Source organism: Saccostrea echinata, unplaced genomic scaffold, assembly GCF_033153115.1.
Source record: "Saccostrea echinata isolate AGI-Se365-2 ecotype Australia unplaced genomic scaffold, CSIRO_AGI_Sech_v1 ptg000022l, whole genome shotgun sequence".
Classification (NCBI taxonomy): domain Eukaryota; kingdom Metazoa; phylum Mollusca; class Bivalvia; order Ostreida; family Ostreidae; genus Saccostrea; species Saccostrea echinata.
In genome coordinates this window covers 16,418,026-16,439,908 of record NW_026889771.1, presented here as the reverse complement: position 1 = coordinate 16,439,908, position 21,883 = coordinate 16,418,026, and the positions used below count along the sequence as shown (strand labels likewise).

At 33.4% G+C, this 21,883-nt stretch overlaps 1 protein-coding gene across 1 annotated transcript; it reads left to right on the top strand.

Moving 5' to 3' along the window:
* Positions 1–1,903: 1,903 nt before the first annotated feature.
* On the top strand, positions 1,904–19,569 carry LOC133191004 (putative ferric-chelate reductase 1). The gene is made up of 20 exons (XM_061326670.1): positions 1,904–2,120; positions 2,427–2,575; positions 3,433–3,536; positions 6,200–6,689; positions 8,161–8,352; positions 8,640–8,738; positions 8,897–9,050; positions 9,368–9,388; positions 9,822–10,141; positions 10,816–11,013; positions 13,217–13,315; positions 13,444–13,597; positions 13,973–14,089; positions 14,855–14,970; positions 16,031–16,117; positions 16,313–16,384; positions 16,723–16,822; positions 16,935–17,075; positions 17,244–17,332; positions 19,286–19,569. The coding sequence occupies exons 1-20, from the start codon at positions 1,904–1,906 to the stop codon at positions 19,376–19,378; spliced, it is 3,012 nt and encodes a 1,003-aa protein (XP_061182654.1). The 3' UTR covers positions 19,379–19,569.
* Positions 19,570–21,883: the final 2,314 nt, after the last annotated feature.

The following is a 21,883-nucleotide window of genomic DNA, read 5'->3' as shown; positions in this document are numbered from 1 at the left end:
TTTAAGAAAATAAATTTTTGGTCGGTGAAAATTGTACGGATATTTTTATCAGAGGGATATTTTTTTGGAGGAGCGGTGACTCCTATAAGACATCAGTCTTTGACTAATAAGTTTGGATTTATTATCTATATAAAGGTAAGATTGTCTTTATATCGAATTCGAAATATTAAAAAGTTTCATTAAAAACAAAATCATGTTTTCATGAAGATTTAGTAAAATACATGATGTTCCGCAGTGAACTGAAATGAGATTTAAAAAATAAAGAACAAATAATAGGTACCTGAAACTTTAAATGTATATCATTTTATTTAAACTTTAATCAAAATTTATTTTATTCATACATTTTCCCCCCAAATGAGGATAGGTTGTGCTAGCGAGGTAACACACAATACAGGTGTAAAATTATACAATTGTCGTCAGTATAGTGGGGCTACTCCTACAACATGCCATCAACACACCAATCAATTGATGGGTCATCGAACATTCGGAAGTATCAGTGCAATAATGCGATTTATCACACATGATATTTGTTTTATTTCTTACACCTTATTTTTAATCCTGACTTAGTCTGGAGCAAGAGGCTAGTGCTTGTTTCCAAATTACATTTATCCTTTTGTGACGTGAATTTAAAATAATTAATAATTCCTTTTGTATCACTGGATATCTATCAGATTTATACAAAGGTAAGTGAAACCACTTACATGTATATCAGTAGCGGACCCAGCAGTCACTGGGGGTCCGGACCCCCCCCCCCCCCGCCCCGGATTTGTCAGAGTTATTTTACACAGTAACCCAAAAAAAGATTATTGGAACCCCCAACCTTTCCTGGAGATACACTGAAATCTCTTTACAAGTATATGTAGGAGAGCAAGTTTGGGACATTGTTTTGTTGTTGTTCGTTTGTTTTTTTATTATTTTTTTATTGATCTATTTCTTACTTTTTTGCTTGTCAAAATTTTTTGAGTCGGCCGCTGAAGAATATTAGTAATTCAGAAGATGCATTTTTATTCACCGAGACGTATGTTTTTCATTCGTCTACAGAGGATGTAATGTGCACAATCTGATTTGGATTTAAAACAAGCTCCTCTCTCCCCCCTCTCTTTCAATGCTGAGGATGTCATGGCGTACATGTATATCATACACATACATGTATAGCCTTTTCACGAGGTCAGTCCATAGATATATCGACTTCACAGAAAGCATATCAACTGAGCACGAAGTACGGAGTCAATATATATGGTTTTCTGTGAAATTCATTTATTTATAAATTGACCGAATCTATGACTACATTTGTTATATTATTTTTTTTTATGAGAGAGCGTACACTTTCGTATTAGAACTTGAAGTTTTTAAGATTATAACCACATCTTTGGAATTTTCTTTTTGCTATTTATACATGTGATAATTCAACTCAATATCGTGAAATGTATAATGCATGTGTTATCAAGAAGACTAATCAGATGGGGGGGGGGGGGGTTTACATCAATCTGTAAAGACAGAAGTTGATTTTGGATAATGCACACTTTTTTTCGAAACCAAGTTGCAACTGGTGAGGGTTTTGGGGTGGGAGTGCGGTGGAAAGGATGTCCAACATTATCTAGTTATGAGTTTCAGTAAAACTTCGAACAAACATAGACTACATGTATATCAATATACCTTATTTTGTTTTTTGATTCCAAATTTCGACGAATGGTGATCGTACCCTCCATCTTCTCAAGTGCAAAGTATCATGCAATATTTTTTTTTTAAAATGTCGTATTATATCTTGTTGAAATATATTTCCTCCTACGTAATAAGCTCATTAGGCTTTTGCACTGTAGAAACGTTTGGTAGTGAGAAATCGAATAAATTTTGTTGCAGACTTCCCAGTAACCTCTGATAACTGTACATTGACATATGAAGAATGACACACTGGAGATGCAGATTGTCTTTTATCTGCGTGTTAAATATACTTGTGTCTTATTGGGCGTCATCAGTCAGTGCTTACAGTCAGGGCGCGGGGGCTCAGGCATGTTCCTCCCTCACACCCTGGCACAGTGCTAACCAGCCACAAACAATCCCAGTCCCTTACGTAATCACCGTGTCCAAAACGTCATATCGTCCTCTGGAGCAAGTTGTAGGTAAGTTATACTTAGCTTGTTGCAAAAAAAAAAAAAAAAAAAAAAAAAAAAAAACACACACAAAACAAAAAAACAAAAAAAATTTCCACTCGAATGCGAGGATTTTGATTGCATAAAAAGAAAACAAAATCAAGAGTCCAAAACAGACAAACAGTTGATTAAAATGATTACAGATAAAAGACAATATATACAATGTAAAACATGTTATACCATGAAAATATTAATATTATTTCATGTACAATTTTCAATGTGAAAAATGTAGACTACTATAACAATATAATTGTATTTTTTTTTTTAATTTTTCAGTGACAATTCAGGCTTGCAAAGGATATTCTTTTAAAGGATTTTTAATTCAGCCAAGATTGGCGCAATTTTCTACTCAGGACGTAAAGATCGGAGTGTTTGGCATGTACAACAATGCTCCCTATCAGTACACGTGTCCTGATAGTCGTAATGTACGTACTAGACAAGATTTTTTTTTATCTTAAATAAGTCAAGTGATATTTACTAATCAAATAAATTCCAGTTTGTTTAAAACAATGCCTTCGTGCTTGGGTAGAGCCACATTAAAGAATCCATTTTTGTAAAATAAAAATAATTATATAGAACAACAAACTGAATTCTGTAAAATTGAAAAGGTAATGTGGAATAGAATAAAATTGTTGAATCCGTAAATCTTATGTCTCTTTGGTATGACTACATTTATATATGCATATGTGTTTTAATGATTTTAATATATCTATACATTCGAGCTTTGTTGTCCATAGGTCTTAAGGATCATTGACTCCCTGCTAAGAGAGATAACTCTCATTGAATTAAGGATTTCAATTTGTCAAATTTTGCAAAGTATGCTTTTTTGCATTTCAATTAAAATGGAAAATCAATAAAGCAAAATTTTGTTTGATAAAATAGATGCATGAGTGCTGATTACCCAAACAACCTTACTTGTTATTTAGTTTAGTTTATTTTTTAAATTACAGTGTTTAAACTCTCATGATTTTATTTGAAAATGACTAGGAAAATGATTCTTACTCTGACAGTAGTTCTATTAGGTACAGCTGAAATTCTTTTTGAGAGGAAATTAACCCAACCTACAAAATATTTCATTCTCTTGGATAAGTCATAATTCTACAAGTAATTATCCAATAAAACAAATAAAGTATATCATTGAGGGAGTCAGCAAGATTCCAGTTCCCCAAGTGGAGGCCTCTTCCCCTTGGTTTTGCCTCGGGAAATAGGCTTGCTCTTGAGGAACTGGAATCTTGCTAACTCCCTCAGTGATACTACTTTAACTGTATATTTTGTATTTTAGGGAATAAGAGGACAGGCTTTAACACATACATCAAGTGAAGAGAAGACAAAGATAAGAGTTGTCTGGCAAGCTCCTAGAGTCCCACAAGGTCATGTTGTATTTAGGTGAGGATTTCCTGAGAAAAAAAAGAACATGCACTGTTTTCAGTAAAATAAAAGTCTCTGTTGAACATATTCTTGTGTTGCCTACAGATTATTGCCAACCTATAAGTATCATTTTGTGTTGTCCATGTGTTGTGTCTAATCATCTGTTCATGATTTTGTTGTCATCAGTGCATGGCAATGACATGTAAAAATCATTTTTCCATCCATTTGTACCTTGCGTACTTGAAAGGAGCACAGAAACCCAGAGCTTGATCAGATGATAATATCTCATTATAAGAAAGATATAAAGCCTTCTTAGGTCTTTTGGGTCAAAATCATAGTTAAAGTCTATACTTTTTTATGCCCCCGGATCGAAAGATCCCGGGGGTATATTGTTTTTGTCCTGTCTGTCTGTTTGTCTGTTTGTTTGTCCGTTTGTCTGTTTGTCTGTCTGTCTGTTGTCAACTTTAACCTTGCCCATAACTTTTGATTGGTTGGAGTTATGGCTTTCATATTTCACATGTGTATTCCCTGTGACAAGACCTTTCTTTGGGTACCATCATATTTGACCTTATGACCTTGACCTTTGAGTTTGACCCACTTTTGCAAAATTTTATGAGACTTTAACCTTGGCCATAACTTCTGAACAGTGGGTGGTTGGGGTTTCAAACTTCACATGTGTATTCTTTGTGACAAAGCCTTCCTTTGCATACCAACAACTTTGACCTTTTGACCTTGACCTTGGAGTTTGACCTACTTTTGAAAAACTTTAACCTTGGCCATAACTTTTGAACAGCTGGTGCTTAGGGTTTCAAACTTCACATGTGTATTCCTTGTGACAAGACCTTCTCCTGGATATCACTTTGACCCTTTGACCTTGACCTAGGAGTTTGACCTACTTTTGAAAAACTTTAACCTTGGCCATAACTTTTGAATGATTGAAGCTAGGGCTTTCATACTTCACATATTTAATCCTTGCGACAAGAACTTCCTTTGGATACCAACCACCACTTTGACCTTTTGACCTTGACCTAGGAATTTGACCTACTTTTGAAAAACTTTAACCTTGGCCATAACTTTTGAATGGTTGATGCTAGGGCTTTCATAATTCACATATGTAATCCTTGTGACAAGACCTTCCTTTGGATACCAACCACTTTGACCCTTTGACCTTGACCTACTTTTGAAAAACTTTAACCTTGGTCATAACTTTTGAACAGCTGGTGCTTAGGGTTTCAAACTTCACATGTGTATTCCTTGTGACAAGACCTTCCTCTGAATATCAACCACTTTGACCCCTTGACCTTGACCTAGGAGTTTGACCTACATTTGAAAAACTTTAACCTTGGCCATAACTTTTGAATGGTTGGAGCTAGGGCTTTCATACTTCACATATGTAATCCTTGCGACAAGACCTTCCTTTGGATACCAACCACCACTTTGACCTTTTGACCTTGACCTAGGAGTTTGACCTACTTTTGAAAAACTTTAACCTTGGCCATAACTTTTGAATGGTTGGTGCTAGGGCTTTCATACTTCACATATGTAATCCTTGTGACAAGATCTTCCTTTCGATACCAACCACTTTGACCTTGACCTTGACGTTTGATTTTTATTTAAAAAACTTTAACCTTGGCCATAACTTTTGAACAGTTGTATCTAGGTCTTTCAAATTTCACAGGTGTATTCCTTGAGACAAGACCTTTCTTTGGGTATCAACATTTTTTATCTTTTGGCCTGGATTTTGACTTGCATTTGAAGAAACTTTAACTTTCGCCATAAGCTGCCATACGGGGGCATCAGTGTTTCACAAACACATCTTGTTTTTTTAGAAAATGTCTTTAGCAGCAGATTAATCAGAACTGATAAATGTGTACATAGTACACTAAAGAATGATTATTAAACAATTATTATATAATTTTGCTGGTTTTTGAGGCAATGCAATGGTTTAGCTACCCAAGAAGTACAAAATTCACCAAGCCCAAAGGATGAGGTGAATATACTGAACTTCTGGGGAACCTCATCATATTGAGCAAAAAAAGTAACCATATTAATTGATACAGACTCGTTCAGCAGTCATCTGTCTTGATTTTCTGTTGAAGTCCTAAATAAATTTAGAAATGCAATAAGAGATGCTAAATTTCATTGGAGGACAAAAATAAAAATAACCAATCAGCAGTTTGGAAGTTTGTAATCTATTTTTGGTCCAATGTAGGAATTTTAATTGTTTTTTTTTTTTCACCTGGAAGGTTGGACACCATCGTCGCAAGCCACGGTTTTGTGTCCATTCTATTTCCACAAAATGGAAAATAGAATGGACACAAAACCCGTGGCTTGCGATGATGGTTGGACGCAGGTGAACATAAATTAACTTTTTATGATTTTTTGAATGTTCAGAGATTTGAATGGTTCAATCATATTGAATAAACTTAAATGTTTCAGGACTAATACCTTGCACATTTTCTGCACTGAGTTCACTTACTCTCAAAGAATATAAATACAATTTTTATGATTTTTAAAAAAAAAAATTAATAAAAACATTCAATATTTATATAAAGATCATTGCTTGATTTAATCCAATAGTGACTCAATTAAAAAAAAATTTAAAGATGAAGCTGCAAGCAGTATGTGTGTTGCTTTGAATGTTCTAATCATCACAAGTGGTCATGCACTTCTCTTTTCAGGGCTACCATTTTGCAAGAATATACAACTTTTTGGGTTGCTGTCAATTCTCCGATTGTGTATGATGCTTATAGTTCAGTGAGACTGGCACAGAGCCAGGTACTCAGTCTAACAAATAACATCTCACCTGTCTGTAACGAACCTGTGCAGCCACCCTCACCACCACCACGGACTTCGACGCCGCAACCAACAACACAGCGTCCAACAACTACGACACCTAAACCAACAACACCTAAACCGACTACAACCACAACCAAACCGACTACAACCACACCCAAACCAACAACAACCACACCTAAACCAACGACAACCACACCTAAACCAACTACAACCACACCCAAACCAACTACAACCACACCTAAACCAACAACAACCACACCTAAACCAACTACAACTACACCTAAACCAACAACAACAACACCCAAACCAACAACAACCACACCTCAACCAACGACATCACAATCAACAATGAAGCCCTTTACACCTCCTCAGGTAATTTGTCACATTTGTTCACAATTTTCATTTTCTTTCTTTTAAAGAAATTAATTCATACATTTTTCATTTACCACTAGCACCATCATGATAAATGAAACTGTACTATACTTGAAGTTGAAGAGTGATGTGATCTTAAATTGTGTAGGATAAATTTACTGTAGATAATAATGATATTAGTCTTTCTTTGATGAACAAATGGTCAGAAGTAGATCACAATTATCAATGCTCAGTTAATGAATAATTATACAGAAATTATTGCATGCAAGGTATAATTGGGGCCATTTTGGTCAACCATTTGTTTACCTGCTTGCAGAATGATGAATCAATCAATTTTTGATCATTTGCGTAGGTGAATTCTTCCCAGGTGTGTCAATAAAGCCTAGTTTGTAGTGTCTTTACTTATTTCTTTTGATATACATTTTACTGTATGTATTATAAATGGTATCCTACATGTAGCTGTTAAAATACATTTTAATAAAACTTTAATTTTAGTAGTTTGCCAATAAAACTGATCTTATCAGTAATAAAATTTAAATATGAGACTGGAAATTTTAATTACTTCAGTAGTTTACTTTTTCATTTAGAATCATCTTTATCTGGACAGCTAGCTGTGACTATATTCATATATAGCTTTTAAATATTTGTGAAAACAGATGCATTCTTTCAACACTATATAAGGGCCACTGTGAGCTCCATCTGTAGACATTTAATGCAATGTGTGGTTTACATTTATAAGTGCAATTTTATATAGCCAAGGTGATAAAAATGTCATTCTTGGCTATTATACAGCCAGCTAAAGGTTGGACTTATGTCAGGTGATCTTGTTAGGGAAGTCCGACAATGGCCATATTCATCTTATCTTCTGACTGGAAGTTTTGGCAACATATATTTCCTCATTCATTGACAGGGAGTTTATTTGAGCATATTGCATTTGATTTCAGCTTGGTAGAAGTGACAATTGTATGAGAGAAAAAAGCCTATTAAATAAACATTGGAGCACATATAATAATTTGTAGTAGATGTTTATCTAGAATAACAGGCCAGGAGGAAGCAATTTTAGTTGGGGGGGGGGGGGGCACAGCCATACATTTTCAGTGGAGGGGGCACTATCGACTGCCAAAAGTTCCTTGACAAACAAAAAAAAAGGTCATCAGACATTTTAATTGAGGGGGCACAAGCATATAGTTTCTAATTGTTTTCTATAGTACTCTATATACATGTATCAGAAAAATTATTGGGGGGGGGGGGGCACCCCCCCTATGCCCCCACCCCCACCCCGGTTCCCCAGACCATGAATAATATATTTTTTATCATATTTTTAATGATAGTCTATTTGGAAACATTAAGCTATATAATATTATTATAGCTTTTCAATGCTAATTCTTTTTATTCAAGTTTGCTGAAGTTGTAGAGAACTTAAATATTTGCCTATAGATGAAATACCTCAGTTTCCTTTTTCTAACTGCAGGGTACGTATTTGCCTCCTGATCCTGACTGTAACAAAACCAAAGGTTGTTTCCATGACTGCAGAAGGGGTGTGTGCTCTTTTATCATCTCCTGGAGGGACAGAGAGGGATACTTAGACATGGAGATTAATGCACATATCCCCCTTGGGGGAGATAGATGGGTGGCAGTGGGCTTCTCTTATGATGACAAAATGGTAAGGTTTCTTAAACTAGACCTTAATCAATATGTTAATGGTAGTTGCAACATTTTATAGAATGTTGTTAATAAATTTACTTTGATGATATCTAAAAGCAAATTAAGATACTCTAGTCTTAAACACAATTACAATGTAATAGTCTATAACCTATAGTTGTAAATCTGAAAGTAATGAACAATTAAGGGCTTTAATGTGCCATTATGAAGTAAAAATATACTAAATAACCATACCAATGTGTACAAGTTAAGACTTGATATAAATGTAATGTAATGTCTTGTTTGCAGGGCAGTGACAGTGTAACCGAGTGTATGTCTGTAGGTGGACGAATCAGTGCTTTCCAGTCATACAACTCGGATACTCACAGCAACTCAAGGCTAAGAGATGTGAGATAAAGTTTACCCCAGTTTTTCTTAAACATGAAAGATGTTTTCTATATAAGTGTTCAGAATTCATACTTTGGAAAACATTAACTGCTTTTAGCTCTGATGTTCATGACATTATAATTATCATTAATAACCTCATTTTGACAATTTTTCTTCAGCCCAAACTTGGACTTAGCCAAGAGTATGGTTCTTTTGTGGATGGCATTTTTACATGTGGATTCACCAGGGAAAAACTGGTTCCAACCGAGAGCCGACTGTTTAACCTCAACAAACCTTGGCACATCTTATTTGCTCATGGAACAGCAATTGAAGGTAAACTCTCAGAATGATTCATAAATACTGTACGTGTACATAAATTGACTTATTCAAAATTTAGCACAATCACTGGGTATTGAGTAGTTGGCATAATCATGAATTAGCGCTTCATATGTCCGCGTCATATTTTGTATTTATAAATGATTTTTTAACGGTATTCATGAATTAGCACATTGTTGTTTGCGCCAAAGCTGCTAAAATATGAAGCCCGCTTTTTTAAGTACACATACAGTACATTTTTGCAAGAAAAAATGTACTGTATGTGTACTTAAAAAAGCAGAATTTATATTTAATTTCTGTCTAATATATTATAGATCCTTTTAGAGGAGGACAGGGTATGATATTTTCTATCTTTTGACTTGGCATAGGATTTTTTGCAATTTTAAATATTTGGAGTTTGATCACATATGGGTATACATACAAGCATTAATTTTGAGATGCCAGGTAATTAGCTGTAATACAAAAAGAAGCTATAAATAATTTTGATTTTATAAGGCTTAGATTTTTTTCTTCCATTATGATCAAATCACAAATTAATAGCAAAAATTTGACAACTCCTGATTTGACCAATTATGTACATGATATGTATTTTCAGGAACAGCTGGAATGTTTTTATGCATGTTAATAATTTGTGATTGCATTTTTTTTCTCTTTTACTGGCTGAAATTGTCATTGTATCCATTGTGTTTCATAGTGTTTACTGTAATTGTTGAAAATTAACAGATAAAACAACTAGCATAAAGAAAATAAATTTGATATCTGTCCTAGGATTGAAGCTTCCCCATATGTATGACCCAGCACCACCAACATCAGAGAATATTATCAATTTCCAGGCATATTTAGTTAATATGCCAACTACCACTACCTCCAGCACTAGCACCACTTCATCTACAACCACAACCACAGTGGCACCCACTACCACCACCACTACCACTCATAGACCTACCACAACAACCAGTAAAGTGACTCAAAGGCCCACCACACCATGGCAACCACCTACAACATTGAGACCTTTCACAACCAAGGCCCCATCCACCACTATCAGAACCACAACCATTCATGATCATGACAAGCACACCCATTCTCACGTGAGTATCTAACTGATCTTTCTAAGAGGTGATCCCATGATATTTTAAAAAAATCTATGGCACTTATTGATATCTATAGGTTTCTGGGCTTTCAGAAAGATTAGACTTTTACAAAAATGGGAGGTACCTTGTGGAAGGGGTTTTAATTAAAAAAGTAATTGAATTTTTCTCCATTACATATTTTGGCTGGTACAATCATAATTTTGCTGGGTACCAGCAGATTTTGAAAGGCCTAGCCAAGGTTTTCATTCAAAAACCTCATATTAATTGTTTTTGTTGTTGAAAGATGATCTTTTTTTAGTAGGTTTTAGGCAGAATAGCACATTTATAAACTGTTTAATGTTATAGTTTATAATAAACTGTATCTGTGAGCATGGTACATATATTGTACTGTTCAACAGTTTATTTTAGCATCCTGCAAATTTAGTGATTTTTTTCCTACCAATATGCATTTATTATTAGCATAATTAATTTTTTACAATTTTAGGAATAACTGATTATTTTTCTCTGGCAATACTTGTGATTGCAATATTTATCTTTTGCATTGCATTGACAAAACCATTGCTAATGATTCCAAAAATAAATGGTCCCAAAAAATGTCAGTATACAGTATTTTTGGATAAGAAAATTATCTTTAATAATTGCAAGTACCTTAATTGTTCTGTGTGTTGCAGAATGAAACCCTCCAAGCAGACTTTGGGTGTGGGAAAACCAAGGGCTGTTTTGCCAAGTGCAGTGGGGGGCAGTGTGACTTCATCATTACATGGAATGACACTGGGGAACATGTACAGTTTGAGATGAGGAAGAAATTCTCTACAATGGACCCAAATGACCACTGGATTGCAGTGGGCTTCTCTGAGGATAAAAGAATGGTAACTGAAAAGAAAATGGTGAATGGTGTGTGTCATTGTCTTAGCCATACAACTGATGGTGTATGCATGAAGGAGATGGTGACATGGTAATTAAAAGGAGGTGAGGGTGCATGATGGAAAGTCAAAGGAGGAAGGTTATTTGCATGTATGTGTTGATAGTTTTATGCTTCATATTGTAGTTACCATGTATATCAAGATCAAATGCAATTACATAAACCATTCAAATTTCTCTATATCATCGAACAATTATACTGTTTTTGTAAATATGAGCGAAATTAATAATTTATATATAAAAAATTCAAAAACTCAAAACTGTTTTCTCTCAATCTAACAGAAAGATATATGGACTAGCTCTCAAATTTCTGAAATTGATTTGTTGAGAAACTAATGGTACATATGATGAGATCTAAACCAATTAGAAAATAAATAATTTTAGACATACATGATATTGATGGAAAAGCTTATTACTGGAGGTTATTTTACAAATCTATTCAATACATGTATACTATAACTAATGATCAAAACAGTTATTTGGACATTCAGGTGACTGCTGATATATTGACATGATGTAATAATAGTCCCATTTTTGTCAGGTAGAAATTAGTAGCTGTCATATACCAGCCATCTTTGTCTAGATCAAGCATAATTTAACATTCATATTACAGCACTCTATTACACTGCAAGTACAAATTCTAGTTTAAAATAAAAATTATATTGCACTAATGTTTTTGGTGGATTTTTTGCCCCAAAAGCCCAAATTTAGTTTTTCTGCTTGAAGTTTGTCAGTGTCCCCCTCTGTTATTTGTCTGTTACCTGACTTCCATAATCATAGGGCAAGTTTCAACCAAATTTGGCATAAATTGTCCTTATGAAGGTAGAAGATTTTAAATTTGTTCAAATAATGTTATTTTCCCTTCCAAGGTAAAATGTTGAGTACTTAAACAATAACATGGGTTTTTAGAAATAGAATGTCTTTGTGGTGGTCGGGCAAGTTCATTTGTCAATTAAGCCCAGGGTAGCTCAGGTGGAAAAAAGCACCAGTCTAAATTTCAGGAATCCTAGTGTTTAAACCCTGGTCTGGTCCATTGAAATTTCTCTCTTCCTGTTGCATATTGAATTAGTATGTAGTTACACACTTATTTTTACCCTGAGGTCATGAATTTATCATTGGTGATGGTATCTTTACTTCAGGGTACTTGCATGTTAAGCAATTCTCTGTCATGTTCATACTGCATATTAAAATATTTAATTACATACATGTGATAAGTCAATGACCACAAAACTGTACAGGAGCCATAAAAAAACTGGAATTTGGGTGAAAAAACTGTACACTGCCTATAAAAAAACAGTACCAAAAAATGGTATAAAATATCGCTTAAATTCTGATGAAATTCCATCGTAATCATTGTAATAAACATCGTATATTTTATACCTACGAAGATCTGGGTCAGATTCACGTATATTAAGACTAAAGTCATGTATATCAACTTTAGAAGTTGGCTTAATTTTTTTCAATCAAGTTACGTATACGAAACATTTTAACAGTAATTAAGTACCCCTTAAAAAATAAAGCTACCTAAAGGGGTATTTGATACAGATTTATAGCAAGATAATTATCCCAATTGGCAGTTCACACCTTCGCACGCGATGGTTTGTGTACACTACACAATTATCAGATTTTCATATTCCGTGAATTTTGGTGTCCCGCCGGTACACGATGAATGGGCTCAAAAAACTGTACATTTTGTGTACAGCCTGTACATATCACATGTATGTAATTATCAAAAGAAAAATTTAATGATATAGCAAATATTGAATTATATATATTGAATCAAGGGAAGTACTTCTTATATAAAATATTAAAAATACCTTCATTCACTGTCCTTGAAATGCAAATAATTGCATAATTAGTAATGCATGGTTGTGCATGCTTATTGGAGAAAAAGAATTTAATTAAATTTAGTTTTATGTTTGAGATGATTTATCTTATCATGATGTATAACAGTATTTATATTCAAACCTTATCAGACATGATTATCTTGATGCAAATATATAATTTCTGATGATATTTGACATAAAAATCAGTATCCTAGAAACTTCACCATGTTTGCATAAAAAAGAGCTCTTTAAGCAAATCCCAACCCTCCATCTCCACCCTCTAAAAAAGAAGGAATAAATACATATAGTCATTATTCTGTTACAGGGTGATGACAGTGTGACAGAGTGCATTAGACAGGAGGGCTTTATTCTGGTTCACCAGTCATTTAATGATGTCACCAAATCAAACACAAGATTAAAACAGGTAGTTATCCATCAAACCTTCATGTTTCATATTCATTCCTAAATTTTACAGAAATTCAGAATTCAAAAAAATTACGCCACGTACCCAAAGTTTTCACTTCATGTGTTGATTAATTGATTTATTTGCAGAGTGGTTTGGGATTGAGTGACGTTTCAGGAAGTTATATCGATGGGGTGATGATCTGCCAGTTCTCCAGGAAGAAGCAGCTTCCAGATGAAAAACAAATCTTTGACTTGAACAATGATTACTACATGTTTTTTGCTTATGGAGAGGCCTCAGAAGGTGTGGTTAACTTATTTGTTACACTTCAAATCTCGACTGAATGAACAGGGAAAATCCTCTCAAAGTTTTACAATTTTTTAGTTTCTAGTTATCTAGGTTACTCAAAAAGTGAGCCATAGATGTCATTCATCGTGTAACTATACTGTAAAATCACTTATTTTTGAGGGATCAAATTTTAATAGATAGAGAAAAAAGTATTTGTTTGAGGGGCTTTAATTTCATGGTTGAAGGGAAAAAAATGATACTACAATGTATGATATAAAATTTAAGCATTTTGTGGGGACATGAATTTGTGTGTCCCCTCATAACATGAAAACAACAAAAATAAAACCCATTAAAATTAGAGATTTCACAGTGCATTATCACATTGAACAGGAGTGAAGAGGAGACACAGTGTTCGGGATCTCCCGATTGTGTCCTCAAAACCTGTGGATCTCCAGAAACACAGCAACATACAGGGGAAGGCTGTGTATTTCCTGGTCAAAGTTCATGGTATGTAATTATTATGATAATCAAATAACTTTCAGTAAGAAATTATTTTAGTTACAATTGTTAAGTTAAATTGTTTGCCCTGAATCAATTGGCCTTTTGAAAGAATGAATAGGATATACATTAAACATTATGTTAATGTGGCAAGTTAATAAATTTTTTAAGCTTTGAAATTCAAATCCTTTAAAACCAATAAGACACCTTTCTTACTTATGTAGTAAAAAACAGCTTTAAGATACACAGCATTACTTTTGGAAGAATTGTAAAATTCTTTTGCTCCAGTTAAAGTCTAAGCCTAAAATGATGAAGTTGAAAATTAGGACACCAAAAGGATTTTTTTTTTCCGAGTCATCATTTACCAGGAAAGAAGCAATAGAAGCCCATACTTGCCTAAAAATGTTATTCTTGAGAAAAGTTAGTATTTTCTAGGCCACAAGTCATAGCTAGGCCTACTGTAGTATGCTTGAGTAACTATGTCATTTCCCAAAGAGAGAGAGAGAATAAAAACCAAACTTTAAGCGTGTGCTGGGGGAATGTGTAGTAGGTCCAAAACCTCTCTTCCAGCATCCATGGACTGCACCCCTGTACCTTTGGGGAGTATGCTTGTCAATTTTTGGTCCATAATAATCAACTTTGTCGAACATGTCCCAACAGCCTCTTATTTAGGAAAACATTTTTATAATCCTGACAATAAAATTCACTTAACTTTATAGATATGTACATGTTTAGTTGTATTATGCCAGTACATATGGCTTTTCTCTTTATTAGGTTGTTTGATGGTTATTGCCTGGATCTGTCTAGCTAGTATAGGAATTATTGCTGTTAGATACTATAAGACTGTGTGGCTAGAGGAAACATGTCTGAGGGAGAGAATCTGGTACCAGGTGAGCTTAACTGTGTACAGGTCTAAATCTAGTGCATGTTATTGTTCATAACCTTATATAGTGTTTGCCATACATCTCTCTTGTCAGAATTTTACAATTTCTTGACAAACTCTTTAGAGAATTGGTTTTATGGCAAGGAACTATGTCGGTATCAAAGATTAACAATTTAGTCTTTAAGGAGCAGGTGTTAGAATGATCTTGTTTATAAGAAGAATGAGAGTATATTTGTTGACAAATGTACTTTTTAGCTCAAAGCTCAAGTGAGCTTTTCTGATCATCCATTGTCCGCCGTCCGTCTGTAAACTTTTCACATTTTCAACTTCTCCTCAAAAACCACTGTGGCAATTTTAACCAAAGTTTATACAAAGCATCCTTGGGTAAAAGGGAGTTTAATTTTTTAAAATGAAAGGCCTAGCCCCCTTACAAGGGGAGATAATCAAGAAAAAACAAAAAATAGAGTGGGGTCATTAAAAAATCTTCTCCTCAAGAACCACTGGACTAGGAAAGCTAAAACTTACATGGAAGCATCCTGATATAGCATAGATTCTAAATTGTTCAATTGGGGTAGGGTGGGGCCACATAGGGAATCTAAGTTTTACATTGAAATATATAGGAAAAATCTTTAAAAATCTTCTCCTCAAGAACCGCTGGGCCAGAAAAGCAGAAACTTATGTGGAAGCATCCTGGGGTAGTGTAGATTCTAAATGGTTCAAATCATGACCCCCAGGGGTAGGTCTGATCATCATGGGGCTATAATAAGTATTACATGGGGGAAAATCTGGTGAAGATCAGCAGGGCCAAAGTAACTCTGGTGAGCGTTGTGGTCCATGGGCCTCTTGTGAAGTTATTATGAAGAATGTAGCTTTTTTATAAATCAGTCTAAATTAAGAAATCCACAAAAGCTAATTGCACATGTGCACCTATCTAAAGCAGAGCTGTTGGAGGATAACCAATTGTACTCTCAATCAGTTATAGATATAAGTTAATATAGTATAAATTCTATACAAGATGAAATAAGAAATTCTTTGTAAATGTTATGAAATGCCTATCATTTTTTCAGTCTCATAAGTTCTGTATGATAACCCTGTTTCTGTGTGTAATGGTGGGAATTATCCTGATTTTTGTTGAAATACAAGGATATAGTCAGGTAAGAGGTTAATTAAGCCAATAAGGTCTCAACTGATCAAAAGTGTGTAAACCTTACACATTATTTAAAATACTGTTTTTAACCCCTCAGTGTTGTTAACAAAGAACTTAAAAGAACAAATTTATTTGAACAACTTGTAACCTAAGATGTTATTAATCTGCTTTTCCATTATCAGAGGGTGTTCTTTTTTTCCAGATTGATGGCAAAACCTTTCACCAGGCTCACCCTGTTATGGGTCTTCTGGTCACTCTCTTTACTATTGCTAATGTAAGTGTCAAAAGCCATTTGTACTTCAACTGACTATTTGGAAATAATTCAATGTTGCTTTTAGTTTTAACCATGCACTTTGTATATGAAAAAAAATGTGTACACCAGAAAACATACAGTTGAACTTCCATATATCTTGAACACTGATATCTCGAATACCATGGATATGTCAAAGTGATTTGGAAGTCCTAACTACTTATTCCCTAAGTAATCTACCCTGGATATCGCAAATCATCGGATAGTTTTTTCTCGGTCCCATAGAGTTTGAGATAATGAGGTTTGACTGTATCTAGGCTTCTCTCCAAAAGAAAGTTGATGACTTTTGTGTACAATTTCAGCCCATAATAGCCATTCTGAGGCCCCTTCCTGGCACCATAAAGAGAAAAATATTCAATTGGATTCACTGGGCAGTGGGCACTGGTGCCCATTTCTTAGCAAGTAAGTTTTACAATTTATTTACGTAACATACAGTGTACTGTTTGGCCCTTTAAAAAAGAAGGATTACTGAAATTTTGTACCAAAAATATAATGTGAACATTTTGCCTTCCAGTTGTGACGTTATTTGCTGGTGTGGAATTGGCCAAAGCTAGAGCCCCATTCTACATAAGCTACATTCTGATAGCATATGTCTGCTACCTGCTTATTGTTTTCTTCATTTTGGAAGTTCACAGCTTTATTTCTAAAAGAGCAGGTCAGTTAAAGAACACTTATCCTATATGTCATATGGATTTATTGATTTTAAGTTCTCTAGTTCTGATACATGTCTATACATAAAGTGACTCAACAGTATGACATGAATTCTGTATTTATATGTTGTAATTAAGAGCTACATTGGATTCTTGCTCTTACTATATTACAGAACATAAGAGGGATCAGACGTACATTTATGAAATGCACAGAAAGCCACACTACTCCAGTGTGAATCATTCCTTGGACATTGAGCCACCGGTAACTATATAGTACATGTACTCATAAAATTTCCTTCCTAAGTACTTCCATGGTCATTTGTGTGTACGAAGTTACCCTAGATTATCAGCTACCTGAAGTATAATGTTTAATCACTCAATATTAATCTTCCAAGGAATTTGGAGCATAATACAATTATACACAAGTGCTTTTCTATGTACTTTTCATACATTTAAATAGAAGGTAATTTGACTTGTATTGAAATGTGTGTACAAACAAAATGTAATATCAGCATTATATTTATATTTTTTTTAGTTTCAAAATTAAAATATACAAGCTAATTTAGGGAATTAATGTCCCCTGCTTAAGGAGAAAAGAATTGGGTGGAAGATGAAGAAAGAAAAGAGGGATTGACTTTGACATTTCACAGTAGTCTCAAAATCAATATTGGTCTTAAGTTAGAAGGTCATCACCTTATGACTCATAACAAAAACACAACAGAATTCAATTATCGTCTGAAAACCTTTTAATGCATCATTTGAATATCTGACCTAAAAATCAATAGGCATATTTCTAAATTTACACAATAGGGAGTTATAAAAGAACTATGCATGCTAACTCTCTCTGTAAACGATATTTTCCATTGAAATCGGACTTTAAAGCATCAACACATTTTAAAATATCTTTTCTTAGGTTTTAAGCATATAAAATTAAACATAAATATTATTAATAAAATACAATATTTTAGTTGTAAAACCCTTTGAAATTTGTGAAAAAATAACCATTTTTGTAGTTTTTTGTCTGTAAACATATGTTGTCCCCCCCCCCCCCCCCATTTAAACACAAAACGCTTTGGTATGCATTTGTGAAATGACAGTCCATATTACCTGTAAAAAGGAATTTTTGTTTCACTGTGGGGGGGGGGGGGGATGTTTTTAAAATATTTCCCGTTTTCCATTGATTTCTATAGTGTAAAACACAAGTTTTACCTAAATTATAGAGTTATCTCTCTTTGTTTTCCCAAAGAAGTGATATTTTATGAAAATTCATATAAATATCTATATAAATATTAAAAAAATCATTCAAATGTGTTAACTTTTGAAAATTGACTTGGAGGTAGGTGGGAGAACAATGCTATTGTTTGCAGTTCTTTCATCTCCAAAGCTTAGAGAGAACTAAAGTTATCATTTGGAAACCATTTTGTGCAATATATAAACTGCCCTTGACCTTAGACCTTTTTGATCTCAAAGTCAATAGGGTTCTTTTTAATGTCATAAGAAGTTATGATATGAAATTTCTTTTAAAAAGCTCAAAGAGAACTGAGTTATCACATGGAAATAAACATAAATTACATATTTACATTTATATACATATACATGCATGTGAATTTCTTACTACCTTAAACTTTTTGACCACAAAATCAATATTCATAATTGTTAAATCATAATGAGTTATGATATAAATCTTGTTGCAAAAACTATAAAGGACTGTTTGAGATAATCTTCTGGAAACTAAAGTGTTACATATAGACAGAATGTCAGTCAGTGGACTGACCCAAATTAATCCTATCTTTTAGCAAAAGCAGGGTACAATAAGTATTTATTATATGTATACAAAATACTTAGTTTGTTACAATGATCATCAATATGTATGTGTAACAGTATCAAGAACTTTATATCAAGACTTACCAAATACTGTACATGTAATACTTTCTTGACATGCAACAAGAATTCTTGTTGACTTTAATAATAAAATTGACATCCCAAATTGCAAGAGTGGGTCCACTACTGATCCAACATTTAAACGATCGACTTTCTCAAAATTAAGGAGCAATTTTATCACTGTTGGTAAAATTGTTTATACTTCCTCAATGAGTGACTCATTGAACATTGTAGTTCATTGCTTCCTTGTATTAATTATAGTGATTTGATTTGAAAAAATGTTTCATATTCTTTAAATGTAGATTTTAATATACATTTTTTTTCTTCTTTACAGTACAGCAAAGTGAAGAAGGCCATATTTGGTTCCCATATTCTCATTACAGTAACTGTGACAATTATAATATGTATTCTGCTGTTCATATCATAAAATAATTAACCGAATCCATAGAGAGCTGTTGTCTGGTACCAGTCTGTAGCCAGAAATAGTTGTTAGCAGGAGGAAAGTGATTACATACAAGGCTTTATTCTTTGCTCTGACAACAGAATTTGTTGTCAAAGGAGATTCTGGCTGATCCTTAATTAACCATGCAGGTCTGGTTCTAAATGATCAAAGCTGAGCCCAACTTTTTTATTAATATGAGCTGATTTCAATTAAATTTAAAGTATACCTCATACAGTCTCATGGTTTATGATCAGAACCTGGACCTGTTTACACTTCTAAATTGAGTGCTGGTTTTATTGACCGTTACACTGGTTCTCCTAACTGGTACCTGTTGAGTTCTTTGTTTAGCTGGTTTATCATCAGTGTGTCCCATATCTGTGATGTCTCTGTCTTGGTGAACATAATATTGAATCTATTTATATTAATGATATTTAATTATCTTTAGTTTTGTCAACATTTACATATATTTCTTTTTTTTTTCTTGTTTTTGTTTGTAACTTGATTTTCATTTTTCACTGCAATCTTCATTGACTTTTTTCCATCTATTAATTTAAATAATTAGGTTATTTATGATTGTCATATATGTATGAATATTTGTTTGCAGAACATTTATGTCTGAGTGTTTTCTAGTCATATCAAAAAAAAAAAGAAAGAAAGAAAGTTTTTGTTCTCTGAGAGAGAGAGAGAGAGAGACAAAATTGTTGAAATGTACATTTTTAATTTGTAACATGAATTATACTGTAGAAGTTTTTCACTTCCATTTTTTAGAGTCAGATTGATGCAATGTGATATTTAAAATTTGAAATAAACATTTAAAATCTTTGATCTACATGTGGTCATCTAACCAGATACCTGTTTCCTTAGTATCATTCAGAACACTGTATATACTTATTTTCAACGGTTGCCCATTTTTTGTGGACAGGACAAATACGCAAAAATTTCAATAGCAAAATATTCCTGAAATATTAAGACACTCTATTTCCAAAGTTTAATCAAGTCTTAAAGAATTTGAGGCTGCTGATTTCCAAGAATAGCTTCTTAAGAAAAAGTGATAAGCACGTGTTCGTATAACAATTTATTGTATAAAAAGTAAAAAAAAAAATGTAAACAGTTATAATTGTACAACACACAAACAACAAAAATAAGGTGGCAGTGAAGCGTCATTCAAATCTATTCTCACATATAACATACATACTAAAATATCGACAAATACATAAAACATGGAACCAGTAATATACAAATATTGCATGTAATGTGTAGTTGAGTGTAACATTGAAAATTGTCACCCCTCGAAAACTATTGTCAACCAAGGCGCACCCTCGGTTGACAATGGTTTTCGAGGGGTGACAATTTTCAATGTTACACTCAACTACGTGCAGTATTATTATATTATACTGAATGAATGTTTTATACATATACATATTACAGTGAACCTTGAGCGCATAAATTCTGTGCAGTCAATATTTTTTTGGAATATCACCCGTCGTCAAGCAATGTTGACTGTTGCTATGCTGGAAGGCGTGGCTTCATAATTCAGCGGGTAATAGTATTTTTAGCAAACGTTTCTCCATGAATCAGATTCAACTTATTTACATGAAAGTATAATATTGGGTATTAAAGGCTTCGGGACATACCGGTATTTAATTTTTCATAAATATACTAAGTTCTTGTTTTCAAAAATCAACTCAAATTTTAAATATATTTATAATACAACCCTGAGCGAGTAAAGGAAAACGAAGTAATTTTAAACAAATTAAAAGTTCTATTTAAATGCTGTTAATTTGGGGGACTTTAAGTCATACAAATCATTTTTAATGCGCATTTACTTTCGTATTTTATAACAATTTACTAAATGATTAATTCAAACCTATCAAAACAACTTTTAATGGTACCTCTCTGAAAAAAATGATTTAAAACAAATGTTTGAGTAACACCTATCTTACATGTACAAGTAGAATAATACTAGTAAACTAGAAACTCATTACTAGTAATGAGAAGGTCTTCCGTTATACGACTTCCTGTTTGCATGAACATGTCTTTTCCAACGTCGGTATTAGCCTAAAACTTATGTAGAAACCAAATAACTTAAAATATACTTTTTTGCTTCGTTTCCTCTCACGACCGGAAGTAATGACGACACACGATTTTTACACCAAGCAAATGAACTGATGACTGACTATAAGTCCTGAAAGTTTTAGAGTTCAGTCTTTTACTGTTGCCGAACAATTGTGAGAACAAATTCTAATTTTGAGGACAAGAAAACACACGACCGGAAGTGAACTGAATAAAAATCTCTGAATTTTCTCTTGACTTTTGCAGTATCTACAGCATATGTAAAAAAAAAAAAAAAAAAAAAAAAAAAAAAAAAAAAAAAAAAAAAACATTTCAATTACTTATCTATAAGTGATATTTATGAGAAAGCTAAACCACGAAATAACGTAGTTTATCTTTTAAAACCGGAAGTTTAAAGTTTTTTTCCGGTGGAATTTA